The following is a 26,118-nucleotide window of genomic DNA, read 5'->3' as shown; positions in this document are numbered from 1 at the left end:
TGACATGACTACCACAATATAGAATATGTTCACTACAGTTGTGAGCATGATAATAAAGTGTGAGCACACACACAGACACACACACACACACCACGTTATTCTTACAGCATGACATTTAATTCTTCCCGTTCAGTGGTACAGCCTAAGTCACCATCTAGTAGACTTGGCCGAGAGCGCAACACCAATAGAGAGCGGCACTAAATATATCAGCACACTGTGGAAGAGGGAACACTAAAGAGGTTAAGTTATAAAAATGCCATTTTTTCCACCTTGTCTCTTGAGAACTGACCACCCTCCCCCCCCCCCCCAGCCGCCACCCTGCCTCACATACTCACAGAAAAGTCACACAATGCAACAATGGCTGACAGTCCCAGCTGAGGTCCCAGCAACAGCCAGCATCGGATACAGCTCTGTGGTCAAAAGAGCTTGCTAGCTTCCAGCTGCTGAGTCCCCCTCGCCTTCCAGCCAGATCAGGGACTGCCAAGCAGAAGTACCGAGCTGTCCCTTCCGAGCCCTGAACTGCAAGCAGATGGTTGTTATTCTAAGCCTTTGGTTTGAAGCGGTTTACTGGACAGCTATCCGGGACTGGAACAACGGTAGAAGGCCCTCTGGGCTCTGGGGGAAGCCACAGCTAACCCAGCCCTCTTCCCAAGCAGGAAGGTGGAAGCAGCCAGCAGACTCTCGGGGCAGGCAGTAAGAAGCCTGACCTACTATGGGGAGGGGCTGACTTACTCCCTACCTCTAAGCAAAGGAGAAAGCAAGAGGATGGAGGCAAAGGCTGGAGAGAACAGAGGCCAAGAGGACAGAGACTGACTTTTAAAGCCAGAGCTCGTGGGGATGGAGGAGGCTGGCAGACGAGAGATCTGGATAACAGGAATCCACAGTGGTCCTCAACCTGTGGGTTTCCACCCTGTGACAAACCTCCCTCTGTCTCCAAAAACATTTACAGTTATGATTCATAACAGTGGCAAAATTACAGTTATAAAGTAGCAACGAAAATAATTCTATGGCTGGGGGTCACCACAGCATGAGGAGCTGCATCAAAGAGCCACAGCATGAGGAGGGTTGAGAGCCCCTACCCTTGATGGGTGCCCACCCTTACAGACAGGAGAGGGGTAGCCTGGCTCTTCCCTCGCTTGCTTGTCCGCAGTGCTGGTTACTTTGTGTCAACACGACACAAATCCAGACACAGCTGGGAAGAAGGAACTTCTGTGGAGGACTTGCCTCCATCCCATCGGCCTGTGGGCATGACCGGAAAGCATTTTCTTAATTTCTAACTGATGTAGGAAGGCCCAGCCCGCTGTCCGCTGTCTCCTCCCTGGACAAGTGGGCGTAGCCTGCATGAGAAACGTAGCTGACCTAGTGACAGAGAGCCAGGCCATCAGCAGCGCTCCTCCATGGCGTCTGCTTCAGTTCACGCCTCCGCGCTCCTGCCTTGGTGTCCTTCAAAGATGCACTGTAATCTGTGAGCCAAATAAACCCTCTCTCCTCCCTGTGTAGTTTGGTGAGAGGTTTATCACAGCAACAGAGAGCTAAATAAGCATCCCCACAGGTTCTGAAAATAGGAATCGGTCTTCTAAACGCAAACTGGGTTTCCCAAAGCCATGCCACGTCCCTGGTCCTCCACAAGACATGCAGCTGCATCTTAAGAGGCACTGTAGTAAAAAAAAAAAAAAAAAAAAAAAAGGCTCACATGTGCTCCTGCTTATTTGCTAGGGCGGGGAGAGAGAGGATTTCTGAAAGATCTGGAAATCTGGTGTAGATGAGGCAATGTGCGTTGCTCAGAACAGCAAGAACAAGTACTGTGCAGCACACCATGCAGACACATACAACATGCCACACACACCAGTGTACTTGTGCAACCCACAACAGCCGCCTATGACAGAGAAGCCGGCCCTGACGGCCGTGCTTGACTGAAGTGAATGACCAGCCCTAGAATTCTACATTCCCGGTTGTGCAATCCAGTCGGCCCGTCTCATAGACCAAGAAGGTGAGGTTTAGCAGGATGTGTTCTCATTGCTAGGGAGGGAGAGCGCGGTGAGGGGGTATGGAGGTGGGTAACGTTCAGGAGGGGGGGGTCGGTTGCTTTTTCTCATTACTCCTGCACAAAGCCATGGGTCCCCTTTGGCTCCATGTTCATTGTTTATGTTTTAATCAGAACACCAAATCCAGACCTTCACTCTCCGGAAACAAGTCATTGCCTGGCTCTTCTCCCCCCAGTTTCTAGGAATTTGCTGGGAATGCTAACCCATGGGTGTCACCAGGGATGGCTGGTTCCAGGAGCTCTGCTGGTCACAGGCCATTTCTTAGCCAGCACATCCAAGCCACAGACATCTTCAAGGCAACCAAGCTATCCCTGTGCACAGGTAGATAGCTATGACCCTGCCTGCTTGACCAAGACAGCTTTCGAATTATAGATGTTCAGTTAGTACTCACGAAACATAAAGCTATTTTTGCAGGAATCCTAATTCCTTCCAGAGCTATTCAGGTTGGTGTGGATCACCATAAGAGCGGTGCTGTAACACTTGAGGTTTCTTCTCTCACGGACTAAATAATCGCTAAACCAAATCATTCATTTTCTACACTTTTCCCTTTTCCATACTACAAAAGCAGAAACAGACGGCCACTGCAGAATTTCTCTAAGGGAGGTGTCACTGAATTTCAACAAGGCTAAGACCCAGAGCCTTGAGTATAAATAAAATATACCTACTATTAACATTTATACAAGGGTTTTAGTGCAAATGTAAGTCAATTTCACTGGGATAAATGTCCAGGTTATATGATAGCTGCATTTTGTAGTTAAAGAAATTGCCAAATTGCTTTCCAGAGGGACTGCACCATTTGATATTCCCACCAGCAACATGTAAGGGATACTTTTACTACATTCCTGCCAGCTGTTTATTGTAGCCATTCTGGTAAATGAGCACTAATATATTGTGGTTTTAAATTGCATTTCCCTAGTGACTAATGATGGAGAATCTCTTTTTAGGTCCTTGTTTGCAATTTGGGAATCTTTCTGGTAAAATGTTCTTTTATGTTCTGTCTTATAACTGGAGTTGGATAATTCTGTATTAAAGCAGGGACAACACCATCAGTACTCTCAGAGTCCTCTGTCAGATATGTAAACGCTTTCTCCCATTTCATAATTGGCCTTTCCTTCCTCTTACAAGAACCTTTTAGAACAAATTAAATTTTGCTAGCATAACTTAACAATGTTTGCTCTTACGGTCTATGCTTTTGACAAATCAAAGCTCCCTCCCCGTCTCCAGATGCAAAGGTTTGCCTCCTGCTTCTTTGTGTGTATGTGTGTGATCTTCATGTCTGGGTTGTGTGCATGTATGGTGCACATGTAGAAGCCAGAGGACAACCCCAGAAACATCACTATCTACATCCTTTGAGACAAAGTCTCCCATTGGCTTAGAGCTCACCGAGTATGCCAAGCTACCCAGCGAGTTCCAGGATTCTGCCTGTCTCCATCTTGCCAGCACACTGGGATTGTAAGCAGGCACCTCCATACCCAGTTTTTTTTAATGTGGGTTCTGAGAGCTATGCTTCAGGGCAAGCACCTTGTGAACTAAGCTATCGCCCCAGAGACCTCTCACATTTTGTTTCTCAGCCTTTTATAGTTTTACAATTCACAACCATGCCTTGTGATCCATTTTGATGCAACTGTTTTATAAGATATGCAGCTTGGGCCAGGGAGATGCCACTGCCGGTAAAGGTGCTTTCTGTCTTCCTGTGCGAGCCTGAGGCCCTGAGCTCCATCCACAGAAGCCACACGTAGGTGGAAGGAGAGAATCCACTCCACCACGTTGTCATCTGACCTCTGCATACATGCTGTGGCATGAACACCGCCCAGCCACATACACACACCCATAAATTCATAAGCACAACCTGCTCAGTCTGTTTGATATCCCTGGTATAGGGTCACTGCTTAGTGTTACTTATTACGTAATGCATATGATTTCAGGGCTGACCACTTGGTATTAGATAACAAATCAAGCAGCTCATTTTTTTGAGGGGTGGGGGTTCGAGACATGGTTTCTCTGTAGCTTTGGAGGCTGTCCTGGAACTAGCTCTTGTAGATCAGGCTGGCCTCGAACTCACAGAGATGCGCCTGCCTCTGCCTCCCAAGGGCTGGGATTAAAGGCATGCGCCACCACCGCCCCGGCAGGCAGCTCATTCCTGAGGGAGACTTTCCCACTCTTGGCATTCCTTAAGTTGCCTGTAGTTCTTTTGTCTAGGGGTGGGGTCCCATGAGAGTCCCTCTTCCACGTTAGTGTGTGTCTGCGGATGTTGTGCTTGTCAGGCCTTGTTTAGGCAGCCATGCTGTTGAGCTACCAGGGGTGTGGCTTCCTGTCATTTCTAGGAGACAAAAAAGAATCTCACAGCAGCTTTCCTGGTCACCTGATCTTACCGTCTTTCTGCTACTAAATTCCTTCCCAAAACTGACTTATCTATGAGTTCCTTTCCCTTCTGATGCGAACCTCAGAGTACTCTATTCTACAGCTATCACGAAACGTCTCTCTGGGTCCTTGATTGAAACTGAGCAGAAGCTTGTCTTCTTTTCCCATCACTGAGACAACAGCCACATGAAACGACTCGAGAAGAGTTTGTTCTGGCTCACAGGCTTCAGACACAAACTGTCTAAGCAGGCAGACAAAAGAAGCATTAGCAATAAATAACCAGGGCAGACTGTGAGGTGCCGTCCATTGCCGGGAAGGTGTGGCACCGGGAGCACCGGGCGGCTGGCTGACAAGTGCTGTGTGTGCTCAAGCCCTTTCCTTTTGGCTCATCCCAGGACCCCAGCCCATGAGATGCTGCCACCTGCACTCCAGGAGGGCTCTCCCTCCTTAGTCAGACCTTTCTGGGAAACACCATCACAGACGTGAATCAAGTGAACCTGGTTCCAGTCAGGCGCGGTGGTGACATCTGGGATCCTAGTGCTTTCAGTAGCAGGGCATGAAACAGTACTTAATTATAGTTGCTAAAACAAGTGGCTTCTTTCCCCTGAAAGGAGAAGTCTAAAGGTGTGGGTGTGGCTTGGTGGTAGAGATTCTGCCTACCATGCTCAAGGTCTGCAGTCCACTCCCTAGCACTGAAATTAAGCAAAAAGTCTGGAAGTGGGCAACAGGACCAGCCAGTCAGGGTCTCTGATGCCATCCAAGGCCAAATTCCAACCCACTGCTGTCCATCGTTAGCACATGTCTACCGCAGCCATGGCCACGCTCTCCATCATTAGCACACGTCTACTCTGGGCATGGCTGACTCTCAGTAAGAAAGCAGAGAGCAGAGTCTCTGGCCAACTTCTTACAGAGTAAACTGGCTTCTCCCCAAACCTCATCAATTACACTTCCATGTAAATATTACTGGTCAGCAGTACCTCACAGGACAGGAAGTCTGGATAATAAATGGTCACTTACCCTCATTTAGGTTCCATTTATAACGAGAGAAAAAATTCAAGTCAGGCATGGTGGTGCCCGCCTACAATCCCAGCTCTGGGGAAGCTGAAACCGGAGGATCTCGAGCTCCAGGCCAGCCTGGGGTGCTGTGACACTTTGCCTCCAAAACCAAAACAAATAAGTAAATTATAAAGAGGGGGGTTTCAAGATCAACTGGAGACGCTGTCAGAAGGAAGCGTCAGGTAGATAGATCTCGCTCAACAAGCAGAGGACATACATTTTCTACTCAGATGTCACCCGCATGAAACTTCCCAACAGAAGGCCACACTCTGGTTACAAGGCACATGCGTGTGCAGCCTGTCTCTAGAAGTTTCCTGTCCATATAACATTTAGCAAATTGCTGGCCCCGGGGTTACCCAGAATTCCTGGGATCACCTCGTTATTAAGCATTGAAAGTCAAGTTTCAGCATATATATTATAAAGCACAGGATGTTCTAAAAATGGTACTTGTCATAAGGGCTTACATGACTGAGCTAGAGAAACTGCTTTGGCCCAGGGACAGAAAGGTTGGTCGGCACTGAGTGATGAGCTTCGTCTATAATTCAGTGAGCTCCACTCATCCACAGACTTAGCCTGACAGGGAGAAGGGAGGGCTGTGTCCTTCCTTCCACTTGCTGTTGACAGTGTCATCACCGGAGCTGTGGTCTTGGCGGTAGAAACTGCTGCAAAAGAGGTCACTGTTGCCTGTGTCCTAACTGAAAGGCTTGAGCTTCCACTCCTGGACATGACCCAGACAGAAACTACCCCCCATACGGCAGACAAAACAAACATTAACAACTAATTGTAGCACCAATGCAAAAGCGCAACTCATTGCTAGGCAAAGGTCCAGTGGAGATAATCATTAACGATACCACCGGATGGTTGTCGGTCGAAGCTGAGCGTCATCACCGTGCTGGGCCGGCCCTTTCGGCAGCTTCCCAGCTGTGTGGAGCCCCAGCAAACCCGAGAGAATTGAGCCTCAGGCTGGCGTCCCCTTCCCTGTGACTCAGGTCAGGGAGCTCTTTTCAACAGCACCTGCTAATCTTGTTAAATCTTGAGTGCCTCTTGGTTTTATGGCCCACTTACTTTTCATTCCAGCTCTTTGACCTTGCTGTCTTTGTGTAGACTGACTGTCATCTCCTAAGAGTTGTACAGTTAATTCTAGAACACCAAACTGAAGAACATGTGTGACCTGACCCATAGGGAAGAATGCATAGAATGATATTACCTATCAAACAAGAGTTGAGATGTATGCTGGGCATTTAAGCTGTATGCTGGGCATTTAAGAAATATGCTGAATTTTGGTCACCTGGCCCTGCATTTTTGTCCATTTTCGGAAGGGGAAAATGAATTTGTCCTAAAGTCATTTTAGGTGAGTGGAAACGCACCACACATGAGAATAGGAAAATATATAGTTGGTATAGCCATGCTGCAGAGAAATTAGTCATATCTATAAAACCATTAGATGTGTATACCTTGTGATCCAACAACTTCACTAAATAATCTAAATATTTGATTTTTCACACGGCCATGTTCTCTCTCTCTCTCTCCCCAGAAGCGGGCATTGTGTGAGTGTGTGTGTGAGAGAGAGAGCATTCTACAAAAATAGATGCTTTTTAATATTGAATCCAACTCTAGAGAGATGGTTAAGAGTACTTACTGATCTAGTAGAAGACCCCAGGTTCAGTTCCCACCACTCACGTCAAACATCTCATAACTGTCTGTCTTCTGAGGGCACCTGCACACACATGGTATGCATAAATGCACAGAGGCGCACATGTATACACAAATAAAAATAATAAATGCATCTCTTTAAAATAGATGATCAGGAGAAAGTGGGGCATTTGGCTTCAAGTCATAATATTTGAGTCACTGGCCTCTGTCTTAGTTACTTTTCTGTTGCTGCGATAAAAACACCATGACCAAGACAACTTATAAAAGAAAGCATTTAATTTTGCTTAGGGTTCCAGAGAGTTAGAGCCCGTGTGGCAGAATGGAAGAACCACTGAGAGCTCACATCTTGATCACAACCGCAAGGCTGAAGCACAGCACTGGGAATCCCAGGAGAGTCTTCAGAAACCTCAAGCCCACCCCCAGGGACACATCCCCTTCCAACAAGACCACACCCTTCCCCAAACAGCTCCACCCACTGGGGACCGAGATTTCAAACCTGTGGCCTATGAAGGCGGTTCCCATTCTGACCACCACAGCCAGAGAGGAGCGAATCAAATATGAGTGATGTTGAGAGAGCAAGGAGACTTTCATTCAGAAGTGTGCCCAGTGCCATACTATGGAGCAGGGAGACAAGCGTAACACTGGACCAAATCTCCATGGCCTGGGCAGAGGACGGGTCAGGCTGCCAGATTCTCTTACACAATGACAACACGAGTAAAGGCATCACCTGGGGAGAGGGTACCTGGTGGAGAACCCCAGGAGAACATCCCTGGAACAAAAATGATCTTCTCCAGGATGAAGAAGGAAAAAGGGCAGACCTGGTGGTTTAGCTTTAAAAGCCTACTAATGAGTAACAGCCTTACCACAAAACAGATGTCTCATGGCTTTTAATGTGTACCATAATATAATTCATACACCAAAGTTCAGTCACTGAAGCGCTAACGGACTGTTTCTGCTGCACAGTGCTGATTTAAGTAAACTTGCTGTGTAGTAATGTGGAGGCAATCTTTTTATAAGATAGCAACTCCAATTCCGTAAGCATCAGCACTACTCTTCCTGTCTCAGAATAGGGCTGGACTTACTTGGTAATGTGCAACTTTCCACAAAAATAGGAGATGCCAGCTCAAAACCCACGGAAAGGTTTTGCAGTCAGATATGTAGAACTGGACGTGTGTGTGTGTGTGTGTGTGTGTGTGTGTGTGTGTGTGTGTGTATGTGTGTGTGTGTTTAAATACTGGGGAAATCCTCTCACCGTTGCAGAGCCAAGCAGAAGACTGACCTGTGCTTCATTTCGTGTTCATTGGTCCTTTATAAGCAATGGTTAGAGATAAAAAAAAACCCTGTCTACACCAGTAGTTCTCAACCAATGGTCACAACCCTTTAGATACCGATCCTTTCACATATCAGATATCCTGCATATCAGATACTTACATACAATTCATAACTGTAGCAAAGTTATAGTTATGAAGTAGCAATGAAATAATTTCATTTTTGGGGTCACCACAACGTGAAGAACTATATTAAAGGACTGCATCATTAGGAAGGTTGAGAACCACTGGTCTACACTGTTCTTGGTGATGCCAGTTTAATTAGAATTCCCTGTATCAAAAAATTCTGCCTTTTACAACTGAAAGGCATTTTAGCATGGTTTATGTCTGATATAGAATAAAGAGTATTTACTACTTTTTACATTTTATAGTTGATCTATAAGTTCATGTGCTCTTACAAACTAGCATCATAGAGCAGCAAGTTAAACTTTACTTTTTAATACCTTATTATCTAATTCATAAGTCATAATTCAGAATTGTTCTTAAACACCCACTCAGAAACACACAAAACTAGGACTATTGTATATGTGTGGTTGGTAGTGGTGTTTTTTGCCAATTCACCATCCAGAAAGATTAAAATAAAGGAGATAAATTGCACATTATCAACAGCAAAAAATACATGTACTATACATATATATATATATATATATACACATACAGATATAAATGTAAGTGTATGTTTATATGAGCAGGGCTGGAGAAATGGCTCAGCAGTTAGGAGCACTTGCTGCTCTCCCAGAGGACCCTGATTTAGTTCCTACCACCACGTGGCAGCTCACAACCCTCTGCAAGCTCCATGGTCTCCGCTTTAGTCCCCGCTTCTGGCTTCCTTTTTAGAGTTCCTGCCTTGGCTTCCCGTGGCGATAGACTATAATCAGCAAGCCAAATAAACCGCAGCTAAGTTGCTTTTGGTCATGGTGCTTATTGCGGCAACAGAAACCAAACTAGGACAGTCTCATCCTAAACACACACTGTCATCTAAGAAAAAGGCAAACCTGAAACCACGCCGCTTCTCAGGCAGATGCGACTCGGAACTCCCTAGCAGAATGTGCCTCTTTGTGTTCTCCCCCAGATGCCTGTAACAACCAGCCTGGTATTTACTCTAACTCACTATCTACTGTGCCTCTTCACGTTCCCCGCCACCTTTCCGTAACAATGAGCTTGAGTTTCACTCTAACAGGACCCGCCTTGGCTTCATGTACTCCTGGACTGTCGAACGTTGCTTTCCAGCACCACTGTGCTTGACTTACTTTGTAACTATACAGGGCAGCACTGTGCTGCGAGCAAGACGGTTTGTGTGTCATGAAAATGAGCAGATGAATAAATCGTGTTAGCATGGCGATGCGGGAATGCGAGAGGGTGTTACGGGGTTAAATTTGTTAACACAAGGGTCAGCAATGGTGACACAATGGTGACAGTGAGGAGAGTAATCTTCGTTCAGATGCCAGAGTAGAATCCGTTAATCCCCTGGCTGAGAGGACACATTTGGCCTGCTCGCACATCATGTTACTAAAGTTCATCCCTGCTCACTATTCTTGCAAAGCAGTCTCACTACCAAGATTTTGTTCTAGCCTTCGAGGCCATGTGTTATACACAAATGAAAAATATCAAGAGATTAAAACAGAATTTCTCCATTGGACTCAGAGGGGGGTTTCATGAAACTCCTGAAAAAGAATGTGAAACCAGCTAATCCCACTGGAGCTAAAATTCTTAAGGATAACAACTTGTATTACATGACTTCTTCTAGACAAAAATAAACTGTAAATTACAGGAAAATGTGTGTTCTGCATCATCCAGTAGCACTATGGATGTCTCTTTACCGAAGCCCAGTGTTTAGAGTAAGAAGTCTAATCCCACAGTATAAGAAATGTTGATTTATAGTTCAGAAAACATGTTCTTTAGATTGGATTTCTCTCTCGTCAATCTAGATTCACCCATCTCCATTATGAGGAGACGCTTATATACCATCTTTCTTCTGAAATCCAGCCCTCAGGATCCTTCCCAATGGTTACTGTTTCCTCCTCCTCCTCCTCCTCCTCCTCCTCCTCCTCCTCCTCCCACCTCCTCCTCTTCCCACCGTCTTCACCACCTCCTTTTTCTCCTCCTCTGCTTCTCTCTCCTTTTTTGTCTTTTTAAATTAGTTAATTTTATGTGCATGGGTGTTCTGCCCGTATTGCAGCCTGTGTCTGCAGTGCCTGCAGAGGCCAGGAGAGGACGTCAGATCCCCTGGAACTGGACTCAGACAGTTGCGAGCTTCCAGCTGTCAAGTGGGTGCTGGGAATCAAACCAGGATCCTACGGAAAATCAGTGCTCTTAACCACTGCGCCATCTCTCCAGCCCACTTCTCTCTCATTTTAAGACAGAATTTCACTATGGCCCAGGCTGACTCAGGCTTCAGCCTCCCAAATTCTCGGATTACAATGGGCACCACACAAGTCTAAAGGTGCCCAGGACTCCCAGTGCACCTGCCGAACCCTCCTGGCCTCCTCCCCTCTCCCTCCGGAGCTGCTTTCTCTCAGACTCCTTTGCCCAGCTCCTCCCCACCTCACAAAGCCCAGGCTCCCTCAGTCTCACCCATAGCCTTTCTTCCTTCTATTCATCATCGCTCTGAATTCCAGAGGGGAAGCTTTGCAAGACAAGAACCCAGCACAAGCCCAGTCACCGCCCCCAAAGCCTACTCCTGGCTCTTAGACTTTTTACAGGCACAATTTAGTATTTGAAATTAGTAGGTAACCCCAAATCATCACCTTCTGATGTCGTTCTTGGTAAATGGACCAGCCCAAGCAAATGTGCACATGCAGCCAGGCGTCCGTATCTCAGTTTTCTTGTCAGTAAAATGGGAATAAAGGGCCCGGCTTGTAGAACTGTGTGAGGATCATAGTTTCTTCTTGAGAAGGGGTTCACTACCCAATTCTACTCTTGGGAAGGCTTGCTGCCCAACTGCCAGGAAGATGGTTGGCACACACACACACACACACACCCCCCCCCGCTCTCCACATCGCCGGGTGGTCCCAGATTCGGAAAGGGGCTTTAGGAGCCAGGGGTGTAAACAGTGGGCCATTTTGGCTCAGGCAGGCCCCTGATAGGCAGCCTTTGCCTCCAGCTCCTGGTTGGCTGCTGCCGCCGAGCCTGTTGCAGACTCACTGCTCCTGACTCTGCTTTCTCCTCAAAGGTGTTAATCCCTAGGAAGCACCCCACATCCAAAGGCTGCTTCAACTGCTGCGTCCAGAGGAGCCAGCCTGTGGCACCGTTTGTTGCACATCTGGAGACGAACCTGGCCCAACAGGCACCTGACTACACAAGTGCTCTTGTTCAGCAGAAAAGAAGAAGCCACCTGAAAAGGCGGGGCCCTCACCGCTCCGCCTCTGCAGATGCTCACGTTTGCTGTCAGCTGAGGCCAAGGCAGTCATGAGGATGACATACTGATACTGCCGACCAATACGGCTGTTGCTATGTGTTGCTAGGCTCATGATTTGGGACTTTCCCCCATTATCTTCTCTATTTTTTTGATCACACAAATTCAATTTTTTCACTGCTCTCTGGAGTATGTTCTGGCATAAGTTAAAAGTTTAGTATTTTTGTAATTTTGACTACTGCCTAACATGGGCTTAGGTTAAAAGACACTTTGGCTATCTAGAATTAGCCTTCTCGGGATGGGAAAACCCTTCGGTGCAGAGTCAACCCACAGAGAACAACAGTCCTGGACTGCGGACGAGGTGTGGATGTGTGGGCTGTAGCACTGGGGCTGCAGGTCTCACACTCTGGGGCTGGGGTCTCTGGTCGTGCGTTGTCCAGCCATTCACTTGTTTGCTAATTCATTTCAACAACACAGCCGTCCCGCCTGCCAGCTCCTTACCCCCCTGAGGTGCCAATAAGTAAGACCACTGAACACCGAGGAGATGAAGAGCTGGACGGGGGCTCCGTCAGGGAAAGTCCCTCAGGAAAGATGACGTTTAATTGGAAAAATTTCAAGATGAAAGTCCAGAAAAAAGGCCTGGGGCAGCACATTCTAGGCGGAGAGGAGGGCAAGTGTCAAGCCCCTGGAGAGGCAATGCCTGGAAGGAATACCAGAGAGGCCATTTTCAGCTGGACAGTGCTCAGCAGGGGGGAGCTTGGCGCCTGAGGAAAGTTGGAAGGGCAAACCAAATCTGAAGAGGAATTCCAATTTTGTTCTGAGTATCGAGAACCCCCACGTGACTTTAACAGAGTTGACAATACACAGCTTCTACTTTCACAAGGTCATGCTAAGAGCAAGCTCTTCAGTGATGAAGGAAACCAAATTACAATATACTTCCGATTCCCGGGTGATGCTCCAGTGTCATAATGACTGTGGGCTTTTAGTGGTCCTATAGCGCTTTTACTAGAATACTGGGGATGAGCAATACTACAGATTATAATGCACACTAGACCTGAGAAAACACTACTTAGGAACACAGCCCACCTGCCTTCCCACAGGCTGGTCCCTTCTTACTTCCGTTTACTGTGAATCATTTGTAGTGTTAGCTAATCTTATAAACCAGCCAGGGTCACCCCTCAGCTGTCACTCCTCTAGAATAATTACTAGCTGTAGGATGCTGGTGGCGAGGGGGCTGGCACATGTTTTCTTGCCCGTGCAATCTACAGCATCATGACCCAAAGAGAAAAGATTGAGCATGTGGCCTCTTGAGGCACCAGAACTCACCCATTTCTGTATCCCAAAGAAGCAGTTTATACAAACAGAATGTGTGACAGTTCTTGCTTGCAGACTAGGTGAGAACTGCCTGCCAGATCTCGCTGCTGAAGCCAGGGGTGAAGGCAGCAGCTGCTCAGGAAAGGCAGCCCAGACCTAGAGGAAGAAACAGGCAAGTGGCCAGAGGGCCAGGGCTGAAATGGGCCAGCTGGTCCAGGGGAGAAGTGGACCTTCATGGGAGGTCCACCATACTACATTATTAAGCACTGTGCTGGGGTGGACAGGACTTTCTGGGAAGAACTGAGAGTGAGAAGATTCCAGAATGGTGTCCAGAAGATGCCTACTCACTGAGAAAGGTGAGAGAGCGGGGAGTGGAGAGCGTGAGTGAAGCTTGCTCCTCTAACAAGCACACAAAGGAAGAAGGGGAGCTGTCCTCCTCATGATGGAGTTTCCCTGCCAGAAAACCTCTGGGATTCAGCCAAGAGTGGCCATACACATCTTTAATCCTCACACATGGGAAGCTGACGCAGAAGGGATGATAATTTGGGGCCAGCCTGAACTACATAGTAAGAGCCCTTCTCAAAACAAGACACATACAGTGACTTCTCTTTGTTCCCCCCTCCCGTGAAGTTAATGTTACTTACTCTTGGTAATAATAGGGAGGAAGCTTTTAAGAAAAGATGAAGATAGCCCCTACCTTTACTCCATCCCATTTCTACTCTAGGCAGTCTTGAAAAGTGGTACCCAGCCCAAAGCCTCCTTAAGATATAGAGTCCCAACTAGTTCTCAGGATCAGGAGCAAGCAGAGCCACCAGCACTGAGAATGAACAGCGTGTAGCAAGTTTAGTCAATGCAGGCTGGACTTCGATGGGAGTGGGCTACCTGATTAGGGACGTTGGAACTGGGCCCTGAATTCATTTTTTTTTACAGACAGCATGTTGGCAGAGATGCTGGAAGACTCACTGTGACTATTCCCACATGGAAGCAACAGGGTGCGGAAGCGGAACCTAGTGTGTGAATGTAGGGACAGAAGACGGCTTTCCTCTGCCTCCCTAGCTCTTGCCTGTGAACTAAACTGACGTAAGACAGGTGAAGAGGAGCTTAATCGTGCACAGTCACGAGAGTCTCAGAGAACTAGGAGGACCACCGAGACAGTGGATACCAGAAGCCCATACAGCACCCTGAGCTGTGGAGAGCAGGGGTTTGGGGGAGGGGTAACAGCATGTGATGGGGAAGGAGGCAGGAAATGCGGTGAGTAGGGTTGCCTGGTTCTGTGGCCTCTCCAGGTGTAAAATCATTCACGACATTCCTCTGCCTGACACAGGTATTAATACAGTTTTCTTTCCCTTTCAGATGAAAATTCCTGCAGATTCTCAGGATAACCAGCTAAAAACACGCCAAAGCGGTGCGCTGTGGGTGGAACAGTTAATCATATTTTGGGATGTGTGCTCTTAGCCCTAACATTATGGTAACAGTGGTACCCTTAACACACAGAACTAAACACTTTCAGTGAAGATCTGCATGGTTTTTACTTTTGTCTCTAAGGGTTTTGTGTTGCTGTTTCTTTGCTGGGGGCAGGGAGTGGTCCCAATATGTAGCTCTGGCTTGCCTGGGGAACTCACTACACAGACCAACCAGACTGGTCTTTGAACTCAGAGATCTGTCTGTCTCTGCCTCCTTAGTGCTGGGATGAAAGACCTGTGCCACCATGCCTGACCTTTTTTTATGAAAGTCAAACATTAACAAAATAGCAACCAAGGCAGAGCCTAGCTCAGTGAACTGTTAGTATGTAAAGCACATGAACACTCAAATGTCAACATCCAGTTTAAACTTCCATGTGCCTTGTAGAAGCCGTCCCCTGCTTTGAAGAAGACTGGCAATCTGTGTCACCTAGATGTTTTCCTCTGCCCCTCCTGGGGGTCAGGCAGAGGCTTCCTAACTTCCCTTCTGTGGGTCAGGGACAGAGTGTCTCTTCCACCCACCCAAGCCAGGCAAGCTCCCACAAACTACAAAATGAAAAGGCCCTTTATACCACCAAACAAGAAAACACAATCACAGAAACCAGGAAAGGGATGACTATAAGCCATCAACTGTGAACAGAAGTGTCCAGCAACAATGAGGAGGGTGTCATCAGGCTTGGGGTCCAGCTGCACACACCTGCCACACTGCCATCAGAAAAGGCACTGGTTTCTTAGAAATACCAGAAGGTAAGCTGGAGAGAAGGCCCGGTGCGTGGCACTGAGTCTCAGAACAGATACCAGTCTGGCTGCAAGGAGTCTCAGAACACCCTCCACTCACAAAGCCAGCTCTGAGGGCAGGAAGCTGGTACGCCTCTCCTCTGCCAGGATTTGTTGCCTTTCACAGAAGCCAGCGCTCCTGAAGGGGGCAGGGGACATGGGACGGTGGTACCTGAGGCCCAGCACTCTTCCAGGGAGTGGGTCTGGACTGTCTTCTTACGGGGAGGCTTTCTGAGGTCAGTCCTTCTGTGCTCTGTAATTAAACACACGCAGGAGGCTGGGTCTAGCTTCCCCATAAATAACAGAAGTTAATGAAATGTTCAGAACCAGTGTTGACTGCCAAGTTTTACAGCTGTCTCTTAATTGTTTGGGTATGAGAAAATTCTGTGTGTGTGTGTGAAAGAACTATTTGATAACCAGGCTATACTTCCTAAAATAATTAAAAACTGTAATCATGTTTTGAAATACAGAAAAGTTGCTTGATAAATGTGCCCTCCTACCTAAGTAGGCAAATCAAAGAGTGCTGAGCCTGGGTATTTTGTTGCTTTGTGTGAATATTGCTCATAAGAGCAGGGACTGGATTGACAAAAACAATTATTAAGAACTAAATATCTTGCCAGGCGGTGGTGGCACACGCCTTTAATCCCAGCACTCAGAAGGCAGCGGCAGGTGGATCTCTGTGAGTTTAAGGCCAGCCTAGTCTACAAGAGCGAGTTCCAGAACAGGCTCCAAAGCCACAGAGAAACCCTGTCTCAAAAAAGAGCTAAATGTCTGAATGGACTTGCAGCACTGTGCAGGGCCTGTTCCTCAGAGTGGGCTATGGTCTCCCTTCCCAGCCCAGTCTGAGGGAATCATGTCATGGAACAACAAACTTGAGAGGCTTCAGTGTTAATAAATATTCAGGCACCATAAGCTTATCAATTTTATAACAAAATTAACCTGGCACTATTGAACAGAATGCAAACGGGGACATCCTGAGCTTGTAGCTACACCACAGGGCTCTGATGGGCTGGCCATCCTGTTGGGGACACTTGGTGGAATGTTGAAAATCTCCGTTCTTGAGTCCCACTTCTTACAGCAATACTGATAAGGTGACGGCCGGACTACAGCCAGTCTTTACTCTCCCATACCATTAGACATCTGCAAGCGCAGATTGCGAGTATACAGAATCAAACGAGACAAAGAAAGCAGGCTCCTGCTTTTAATCTGAGAAGTCCATCTTCAGTCTTGCTTACATACTTTTTGAGACCGATCACATCTGACTGCGCTGCTTTCGACTTTTCGTTCCTTAGAACTTCTAAAAAGAAGTTCCTAGCAGAGCTGTTGCTTATCATGAGTTCGGGTTGCATTTCATAATCAAGTCACAGTCTTGGTTAATCTTTTTTTTTTTTGATATAAATGCCTGTAACCAAAGCATAGCGAAATGTTTGCCATCCTTCACTCTAGGAACTCTGAGGAAAATTTGGATGCTTTAGTTCAATAATTCATTAGTAGCTTTTCTGTGTAGGAAGTTGTTCAACCCTTGGTTTTTAGTTACAAAGATAATCTTTTAGGCTCTCTCTTATGTACAATTAACCATTTACACTAGCTGAGAATTAAGCTTTTTGGTTTTTTAGTAAAAGACAATTTGCCATGTTGACACATGCCAGGCAGTTCTGCACCTTGCTAATTCTTTATACCCTCAAGACGTAAGAAACGCATCTTCAGCAACCCAATATCCTAAACTGCACTCACAAACAAACCTAAGGGTTGTTCTTCAGCTGAGAAGCCGCGTATCCCGAGTTCTACGTGAGCGCTTTCATTCCTTCAGCAGCACCGCGCCCAACCCTTCACACAGCCTCAGAGGCAGAAGCTCCTGAGACCTAGGGAAGCTTCTCAACAGTGTGATCCTCAGTTCCTGGTCAGCAACAGGCTCTCAAGACTTGCTTTAAAGAGCGTGCTGGGTGCGCTTCTTGGGAAGGTGTGTGAACCAGTTTACTAATCTGCCCAGTAATTGATGATAGGCATCACCATAGTTACCATCATCATCTCTGGTGAGGACATGAAAGCATGCTACTATCAGGCAACATCTGAACCCAGGCACCAGCCCTTTATAATCCCGACAACATATTACACCACTCTTAGTTAATAGCAAATAATTTCTTCAGTGCTTTTCCCTAGACTGAGAAATTCAGATAATCAAAGCATGACTTCAAAATACCAAGTTTCCTATAAAATTGTCTAATGTCTTAGAATAATAGGTGTGTGTGGTGTTTTGTTTTTAGTTCAGACTAGTAAACAAGAGCAAAGCAGGACACTTCAGCCTGTGATTCTGAGAATCGCTCCCACAAAGGCTCTTGGCATGCTCAGGTAATTCTCCCCACACCACAGAGATTACCATGGTTAGTGCTGGTATGGAAAGGTAAAGCCCAAATACAAAAGAAAAGTCTCAGAGATGCCAGGCCCCACAGACGACCCCTTCCGGACAGTAGCAACTCACTCAAGGCCCTTGCTTGTTGGTGTGGCGATCCACACAGTGCACAGGGTAAGCCGAGGATGTCACCTAATAGAGGGCGTGTTGATGCAGCCTTATCTGAGAAGTTATATAATAATACTAGCGTGGGATACCATAAAAGAGTCCGAGCCTTACAATGAAAGAGAAGTGGATTCCCTGGGAAGTATTCCACAAAGAATGTCGGGAGATTCTGGGTGAGGAACTGATTGCCCCAAACTAAACAACTGAAGTAAAATAGCGGAGACCGTGTCCAGCTTAATCTGAGATCTGGCCAGGCACCTGCCTTAGGAAGCTTCTAGGACCCCGACACGGGCCTGCGCTTCGCTGGGGAAGAAAGCCCTGGTCCGGATTCTGTGAACTCCCTCCCTGCAGTCCCGGCTGCTGCTTTCTGTGGGGTCCACTGTCTCTGCAAGCCTGGGACCTTCCATTCTCTCTCCTCGCGACAGAGAAGCCAACCATTCCTCCCGCCCGGTTGGAATTCTTTGAGAGAAGCCACGCTGGGGTTTCCCACTCTGGAGTCCCCATCTTCCAGGACCTCTCTCCCCACCCTCCCTCCGGCCCCCAGGATGCGGGAGGAGGAGGTGAGTGGCTGGGCTCCGGGCCAGGAGGGGTCAGGGGTGTCCCCAGCACCTGTCACCTGGCCCACCTGGGCCCTCCCCGCCCCCCCTCCCAGCCCCACCCACCTTCTCGCCAAGCAGCCACCTCCCTCCCCGGCCTCCAGCCGCGGTCCAATGGCCGCGGGGCAGGGCACGCTGAGCGAGCCGCGGCGCCCGGGCCGCGTCCCCGCCCTGTTCCCGGTGCCCCGGTCCCGGAGCCGGGCCCTGCCGCCTTTAAATGCCACCCCGGACCGACGCACCGCGGCCCTCGCCACCGTCCTCTCTCGGCCGCCGCCGCCGCGACCTCCGCGCCGCCCGCTTCCCCTCCCCCTTCCCCTCCCCCTCCCCTCAGGGGCCCGCAGCCGTGTGCGCGCGCGCGCCCCCGCGTGAGAGCGCGCGCCCGGCTCGGACCCGCGCCCGCCGCCGCCGCCGCTGGCTCGCTGCAGGAACATGGCGGGGTCGGTGGCCGACAGCGACGCCGCGATGGTGAGTGCCCGCGGCCGCCGCCGGCGGGGAGGGAGACTCGGCGGGCCCGGCCGGGGCGAGGGCGACGGCACCGGCGGCGGCGGCGGCGCCGCGGGAAGCGCGCTACCTGTCAGCCGCCGCCGCCGGGGCGGAGCGCGGGGCGCCCGGGGGCCGCGGGGTGGGAGCTCCGGGCGCCGGCCAGGTGCGCGCCCGGGCGCGTGTGCGTGCACGTGGGCTGGTGCGGGGTGCGGGGCGCGGGCCCCCGCGGCCGGGGAGGTCCCCGCGGACGGGCCTGGGGACGGGGGTTCCGGGAGCACCGGTGCTCGGAGAGGGGCCCGCAGCCCACCCACGCCGGCTGTGCGCGCGCGACCTTGAGTCTGATCCGGCCCGCGAGTCTGGGGGGATCATCAGGGGATTAGACACAAGGGGAAAGGCCCGGGTTTTTGTTTCGCGGTTATTTAAGGAGCTGCAAAGAGGCGTCCCGGGCAGACTCTGCCTGTGTGTCTGTGGAGGGCTGCTGGATTCCCACAGGCTCGTGTGGGTTCCTCGCCCTCCCGCTCACTCCCCCTATAACAAGCGAGGGTCAGCGGAAAGCCAATCTGTGTGCTTCTATTTTTAGAAACTTGATGATGGGCACTTAAACAACTCCCTGGGTTCTCCGGTTCAAGCCGACGTGTACTTCCCACGACTGGTAAATCAATGTGCTCGGCGCCTTCCTTTCTGATGCGTTTTCCTAGCTTTCTGATGGGTCAGGTCCTGGGGGGGGGGGCGAGGGTTTGGCTAGTCTCTGACAGCCTGTAAACTTCCTGTTATTGCCCTCCTCCTTTGCAGATAGTTCCTTTTTGTGGGCACATTAAAGGTGGCATGCGGCCAGGCAAGAAGGTATTAGTGATGGGCATCGTAGACCTCAACCCAGAAAGGTAAGGGCAGAGCCCTGCAGCTGCTGAGCTGTGGCCTCCTGCTCTTCCTCCTCCTCCTCCTCCTCTCCCTCCTCCTCCTCCTCCTCTCCCTCCTCCTCCTCCTCCTGCTCCTCCTCCTTCTCCTCTTGTAGGCAGGGTTGCTACTTAGGAGTACCAAGAAAGTACCATGTTCCCATGAAAAGAATGTGTATGAATCCTAGCCATCATCTCTCCAGATGGCTATTTATATCAGCGATGACAAAAATAGGCCCACAGTTCCTCTTTGACCCTTGAGGAGGCCAAAAGACTCCTTTTTCTTTTTTATGGTTTTGAAACATTGTAAAAGCTATTAGGATAAATAAGAACCAAACTTTACAAGCTATTTCCCTTGTCAACTTTTGGATTGAGGCATTGGGTGGTGGCCTGGGACATTGGAAGTCTTCGGTTGCAGTTATTTTCAGTTACACCAAAGTCTTCTCCGGAGCCTGCTCTAGGTAACAAAATCCATTGGTTTGAGTGTAACCTTCTCTGTGTTTAAACTCCGTGAACCCAGAGGAGGAGGAACTGGGTCAAGTTAAAATGTTGCATCTAACTCCAGCTCAGTGACACTGTTTTCTTTTTAGCTTTGCCATCAGCTTGACCTGCGGTGACTCGGAAGATCCTCCTGCCGATGTGGCGATCGAACTCAAAGCTGTGTTCACGGACAGGCAGCTCCTCAGAAACTCCTGTATCTCAGGAGAAAGGGGTGAAGAACAGTCAGCCATCCCTTACTTCCCGTTCATCCCAGACCAGCCTTTCAGGGTAGGTGCCTCGAGCGCAGTGCTGGCAAGGCTGCTGCGACTCCTCACCTACTGTGTGCCAAGAGCTCTTTAAGAATTCTTTCCTGTCCAAGAAACCTGTCACCATGCCATGAGAAAAGAATGAAAAACAGAGATATGCTTGCTGATAGATGTTAATGCTTACCACCGAGGCTCTTGATTCTGTTCAGCCCCTGTGTTTTGTTAATGGATGCCTTATGCATACCTAATTGCTAAATACGTAACCACAATTCTACTTAGCCAATATGGAGGTATTAATTATTTATTTGTTTACTTGGGGGCAGTACTGGGGACTGAACCCAAGGCCTTGTGCACGTTAGGTAAGGTCTACAATTTAGCTACAACCCCAGCCCTCTTTTTTTATTTCTGTTTTGAAACAAGATCTCTCTGAATTGCCCAGGCTGGCCTTTAATTTGTAATCCTCCTGGCTCAATTTACAGAGCAGCTGGGATTATAGACTTTTACCATCAAGCCAAGCTGGAAGTATTTGGTAAATAATTTTCTCTGTAATTCCCAACATAGTGTTAGGCACATAGTGATAACCCACCCCCAAGTGTCTGGTTCATTATTAAATATTAATAAGTATTCAGAATTTCCCAGCCTTTGGGTAGCTCAAAACCTTATTAGTTATGGGTTTAAAACAATTTAGCGTTATTATTTCATTCTCTCTCCTTCCCTTTGCTAATGAGTCCACGTATGTGTATTTACTTTTCCCTGTGGATTAATTAGCCCTGTCTGTTTCATGGTCACAAACTGGCTGATAATGTTCTTCCCTTGGGCTTGGCTAATGCAGATTTGCTCCTGCTCTCCAGCAGACAGGAAACGCAGCCCAAACTTGCCGTCTCATCCGGCAGCATGGCATTCCCCTGCGGGACAGTGCCGAATAGGCAGTGATGTGATGTGATGTAAAAAGGGCTTGCTGACCTGTGGGGCCTGGCTGTAGTCCCAACGGCACCTTGACTGAAGGCTCCGTGCTGCACAGAATTCAGGACAGACAAAGCTGCCCTTCATATATCGTTCTTCGTGTGGCACTTCTCGGCGCCTCGTGATTATTTTTGTTTCCCTATGGTCTATGGCAGAATAAAAACCCGTAACTTTTGTTTTTTTACGTTGGCGGTAGGAATGAGATTGCCCCCCTTGTAATCATAATCTAGGAAGTTACCTTTTACCTCGGCTCCTCCTTTAGAATGGGAAGCTCCTCTTGCTATGCAGTTTCTTAAATGGTAAGCTCTGTGTGCATGCATGCTGGAGGGCAATTCAGGCATTGTCCTTAGGAACGCCATCATCCACCTCCTTTGAGACAGGGTCTCTCCGATGGCCTGGATCTCATCGATTGGGTTATGAACCCAGCTATGCCTCTGTCCCTGCCTCTCCACCACTGGTATGACAGGTGCATTCGGAACCTGACATTCTGGGGGGAGGGCTAGAGAATTAAAGGAGGGGTCTCTTGCGTGCAAGGCAATGTGCCTCACCAACTGATCTATCTCAGATGATGAATCTTCACACATAATTTAGTGATTGTGACCTTCTCACTAGGAGGAATACAGTGTTTCCCAACAAGAAAATGGAATGAAATGGAATTTCTTGATGATATAATTTAAACAGTAATGTGAATTAAATGTGACTAATACCACATAAGGAGTCTCCTGCATGGTGATTACCAATGCTTTTCTAAAAGCATCATAGCACAGCCAGTTATTAAACTCCCGGTGACCGGGTGGTGGTGGCTCACACCTTGAATCCCAGCATGGAGATGAAGGCAGGTGGATCTCTGAGTTCAAGGCCATGCTGGTCTACAGAGTGAGTTCCAGGACAGTCAGGGCTACACAGAGAAACCCCCATGTCAAAAAAGAGAGAGAAAAGAAACCTCTTTGGTGGATTATGGAAAAGGGTTTACCATGTGGAATCAGTGTTAGTCTGGCTTAACAAAGCCTTGTTAATTACACATGCTTGGCCAGTGGTAATTACTGTGTAACCCTCCCTCTGTCTTAGTGTTTACCATGTTTGTCTAGACCATTATTAGATGCTATAATGACTACCAGTCCTGTCTCAGGAGAGGCTCCCCTGTAGGTGAGATGGAATTGTTCAGCAAGTGACATGATATCATGAAGTGTCAGAGAAACAGGCCGATGCCCTTTATACCCTGCGGGGAGGGTGGGAGGGACTGCCATAGTCCTCCTGTTGGAAAGCTCTCACTGACACGGGGCAGTGCTTCTCAAAGTGGGTTCACTGCTCCGGCCTTGTCCCTTGCTTGGCACTGGTGAGGATGTAGATTTTCTGACTGTGCCCTGGACTTCCTGAATTGAGAGTTGGAGGAGTGGAACCCAGCAGTCTGTACTTTAACTAGCTTTCTGCATCCTGTGATGTCTGAGATTCACTGGGGGTATTGCTTTTCTTCTCCAAAATGAAGTGTGGGTTTGTTGTTGGGTTTTTTTTCTCCCTCCATCAGGGCTCATCCAGAACTGTGCATTAAATGATTATTTTCTTTCTTCTAGGTGGAGATTCTTTGTGAGCATCCACGTTTCAGAGTGTTTGTGGATGGACACCAACTTTTTGATTTTTACCATCGTATTCAAACGTTATCTGCAATTGACACCATAAAGATCAATGGAGACCTCCAGATCACCAAGCTTGGCTAATGTTTAAAACTCTATTTATAGTATGATCAGGTGCCACAACTCCATGACTGTCTGAAAGAAGGGTCCTAGCAAGATCTGCAGACTTCAAAAGAAAACAAAAACAAAAGGCAAACGCCGCTGTCTCTTCCTGTGCAGTTTAAGTCCAGAACGGCAACTTCACCTGTGGTGTGCCCAGAGGCAGAAAGCTCACAAGAAAGACACCCAGCCATTATACCCACCCCAAAATAATACACTTATGCTGGATTTTCTTCAGACTAAACTAAAATGGATTTGTGATGATTTGTGATTTGGTAACAATTAATCATCATTTCAGAGCAAGATGATATTTAGAAACAAAAGTGCTAAAGACTTAAAAAACAACGGTACATCAATTGAACATTTCTGCACTAAAGTGGAATTGTATAGCACAACCGACATTTTAGTCAGGGTATTTACATAGAATGTAGATTGTGCTAGGTTTGGTTTTTTAATGTTTTCTTGGGGGTTGTTTTGTTTTGTTTTGAGCACAGCATCATGTTAACTCAGATTTTTAGGCTTTCTCAGTTATTTATTTATATTCAGTGTATGTATTAATGTATTAGAGAATGAGCAATGTCTACAAATTATGAACTTAGGTCTGAGGGGGAATATTATATATTCCAAGCATTAAAAAGTGGGTTTATACCTTAAAGAATTTGAGCATATTCTCCACTCCCCTCAACTTTGGCTTCTTAACATGAATTGCTATAAGTGCTTTTGGGGAAACTTTGCAACATTTCGATAAAACTCAAGTTTTTGTCGATAATGTGAACTTTTGTTTGCATTGCTTTTTCTCCTTCCTGTGAATTAGCACAGTATTGGCTTCCTTAAGGCGAACTGCTACTCTAGGTTTACATAATAGCTCATTAAGTTGTTATTAAATTAATGGAAAGCATATAAGAGGTGATTGCATAGACAACTTTTAAAATAACTATTATATCAGTTTTTAATAGTATACTATGAAATGATTCCAGAACACAGTGTAAGGCAGAAGCAAACTGCCCCAAAGTACTTACTGGGAAATAATTTATATCAACTTAGGCTGTTAGCTCATTATATAATTTTTCTTCTGAGACCCTCCCCAGTATCCCTCAGCAATGCCTTTGGAGCTTCTGAGTAGGTGATGCTGCCTCTGCCTTTGCCTCTGCCTGTGTTGTCTGCAGGAAGTAGGATAAAGTGGGATCCAGTTAGGTCATCTGAGAGATTAAGTGTCAGGATTTCAGGTCATTGAGTCCAGCCAGTTCCAGTGAAACTGCTTCCCCACACTAGCAGAACTGATCAAACAGAAGCCCTCTCTAGGATGGGCCGCAGATTATTGATGTCTGCAAGGATAGGGGTGGAGTCATAGGACTGTGTTTTGCACACGACATTGGTTCTAGAGAGAAGGGCCCTTGGCATTGCTTTGGCCAGGTATTAGAAGATGAAAGGAGTGCTGGGTGGGGGTGTGTTTATATATAATTTAGGTTTTGTTTGTACAGTGTATGTATCTTATTAGGGCATCCCCTTGTCATGCTTTGCCTTTAAGGTTTTTTTTTTTTTCACACAACATGCAGAGGCACTGAAGTGGCCATGTCACCTTCATGTGTCAAGAATGTAGACAGTGTTTCAGAACCAAAGTCTAAGATAAATAAAGCAAACTAAAACAATGAATTTTTTATAGATGCTATATTTGGATCCTTCTCAACTTTGAGACTGTTTAACACAGTTCCATGGTGTTCTATACAAAGACTTGTCCACCGAGACCAGCTGCGTCTTCCAAAGCTTTATGCGCCTGCTGGCTTCTCAGCCATAGTCAGCCCTGAGAGCTGTTTCAGAGCTCCAGGTATTTCTTACGCCTGTGATAAATTTCTCTTGGTTTGAAAGGCCACTTTTGAGGAGTGTTTATCTTAGAAAGCACCGTGAAATACATTTGTAAGAGTTTGGATTCAACTCATATGTAGTAAACACCCCACCCCACCCCCCAGAGGGCTCTTCTGAGTGGCCAAACTTGTGTAATTCCAGGGAGTGGGAGTGTAAGAGATTAAAAGTGACCTCTTTCTGCCTGTCAGCTAACTCATCAGCAGCCGATCCCCCGAACTTGGCATGGAAAACAGTGTTAAACCATTGCCATTCAGGTCAGAGGGGTCCTCTGACTGGTCTCGTGGGATTTGTCTAAACGGTGTGATGGCTTCATTTTGGACTGTCTAAATAAATAGGGGACACACCCATTGTCCTAATGGCTAGCTGGAAACAGGACAAGTTCACTCTCCTCAGCCTGAGAAGTCTAATGTGGGAACTTCAGGATGGAAAGTGCAATTTGAAGCTTCATGGGGATAGTATTTGCATATGTAAGGAGTTATATCCACCCAGAGTCCTAGTTTTGCAATAACTAAACCCAAGGGATAACAGTCAGGCTCTGGGGAAATAAGCAACAGGCTTTAGACAATCTGCAGCAGAATTGGAGTAAATGTGTCTATCAAGTTAATTGAAGTGACTTTACTTTCTGGGTTGTCCCAGAATTGTCTTAAAATTAATAATTTTTTAAATTCTGAAGCCCGGTTTCAAATCCTGACAATTTCTCTAAACCCCCCCTAAGAGATCACTCTTAGAATTGTTAATGCACTAAATGGCAAATCCATGTGCATTAAGAGAAAATTTCCAAAAAAGGATTGAGCCCTATTGCCTTGAGAAAACAGCTTTGGCATTTTCTGGCATTAATGTAAAGATAATGTTCCTAGGATGACATATTTTCAAAGAAACACTTTCTTATTTACTGCGTGGTGTAAAATGTTGTTAAATGTGTTGTTACATTATGTCACTGCTGAAAGTTATTTGCACTATAATAAAGGAATTTTCTACAA

The 26,118-nt window shown here is 47.4% G+C and overlaps 1 protein-coding gene and 1 long non-coding RNA gene across 5 annotated transcripts in view; one reads left to right on the top strand and one right to left on the bottom strand.

Annotated features, from left to right (window-relative positions):
- Nucleotides 1-18,750, bottom strand: part of LOC121134644 — a 35,594-nt gene extending 16,844 nt beyond the window's left edge. Inside the window, exons 1-3 of one of the 4 annotated variants that reach the window (XR_005871748.1) lie at nucleotides 18,527-18,707; nucleotides 15,522-15,602; nucleotides 13,125-13,268 (exon numbers count right to left, since the gene is read on the bottom strand). This is a non-coding gene — a long non-coding RNA (uncharacterized LOC121134644). Of the gene's footprint in view, nucleotides 1-13,124; nucleotides 16,008-18,526 lie in introns of those variants that run through there. The other 3 variants (XR_005871747.1, XR_005871749.1, XR_005871746.1) reach the window with 3 other exon arrangements.
- A 54-nt stretch (nucleotides 18,751-18,804) lies between these two features.
- Lgalsl (galectin like) lies at nucleotides 18,805-26,118 on the top strand. The gene is made up of 5 exons (XM_040733184.1): nucleotides 18,805-18,925; nucleotides 19,524-19,595; nucleotides 19,736-19,824; nucleotides 20,427-20,604; nucleotides 23,117-26,118. The coding sequence occupies exons 1-5, from the start codon at nucleotides 18,890-18,892 to the stop codon at nucleotides 23,258-23,260; spliced, it is 519 nt and encodes a 172-aa protein (XP_040589118.1). The 5' UTR covers nucleotides 18,805-18,889; the 3' UTR covers nucleotides 23,261-26,118.

This window comes from Mesocricetus auratus, unplaced genomic scaffold (genome assembly GCF_017639785.1).
Source record: "Mesocricetus auratus isolate SY011 unplaced genomic scaffold, BCM_Maur_2.0 Super-Scaffold_100029, whole genome shotgun sequence".
In the NCBI taxonomy this organism is placed as follows: Eukaryota; Metazoa; Chordata; class Mammalia; order Rodentia; family Cricetidae; genus Mesocricetus; species Mesocricetus auratus.
Note: the sequence above shows the minus strand (reverse complement) of the source record. Positions and strands in the feature narration are given on the sequence as shown.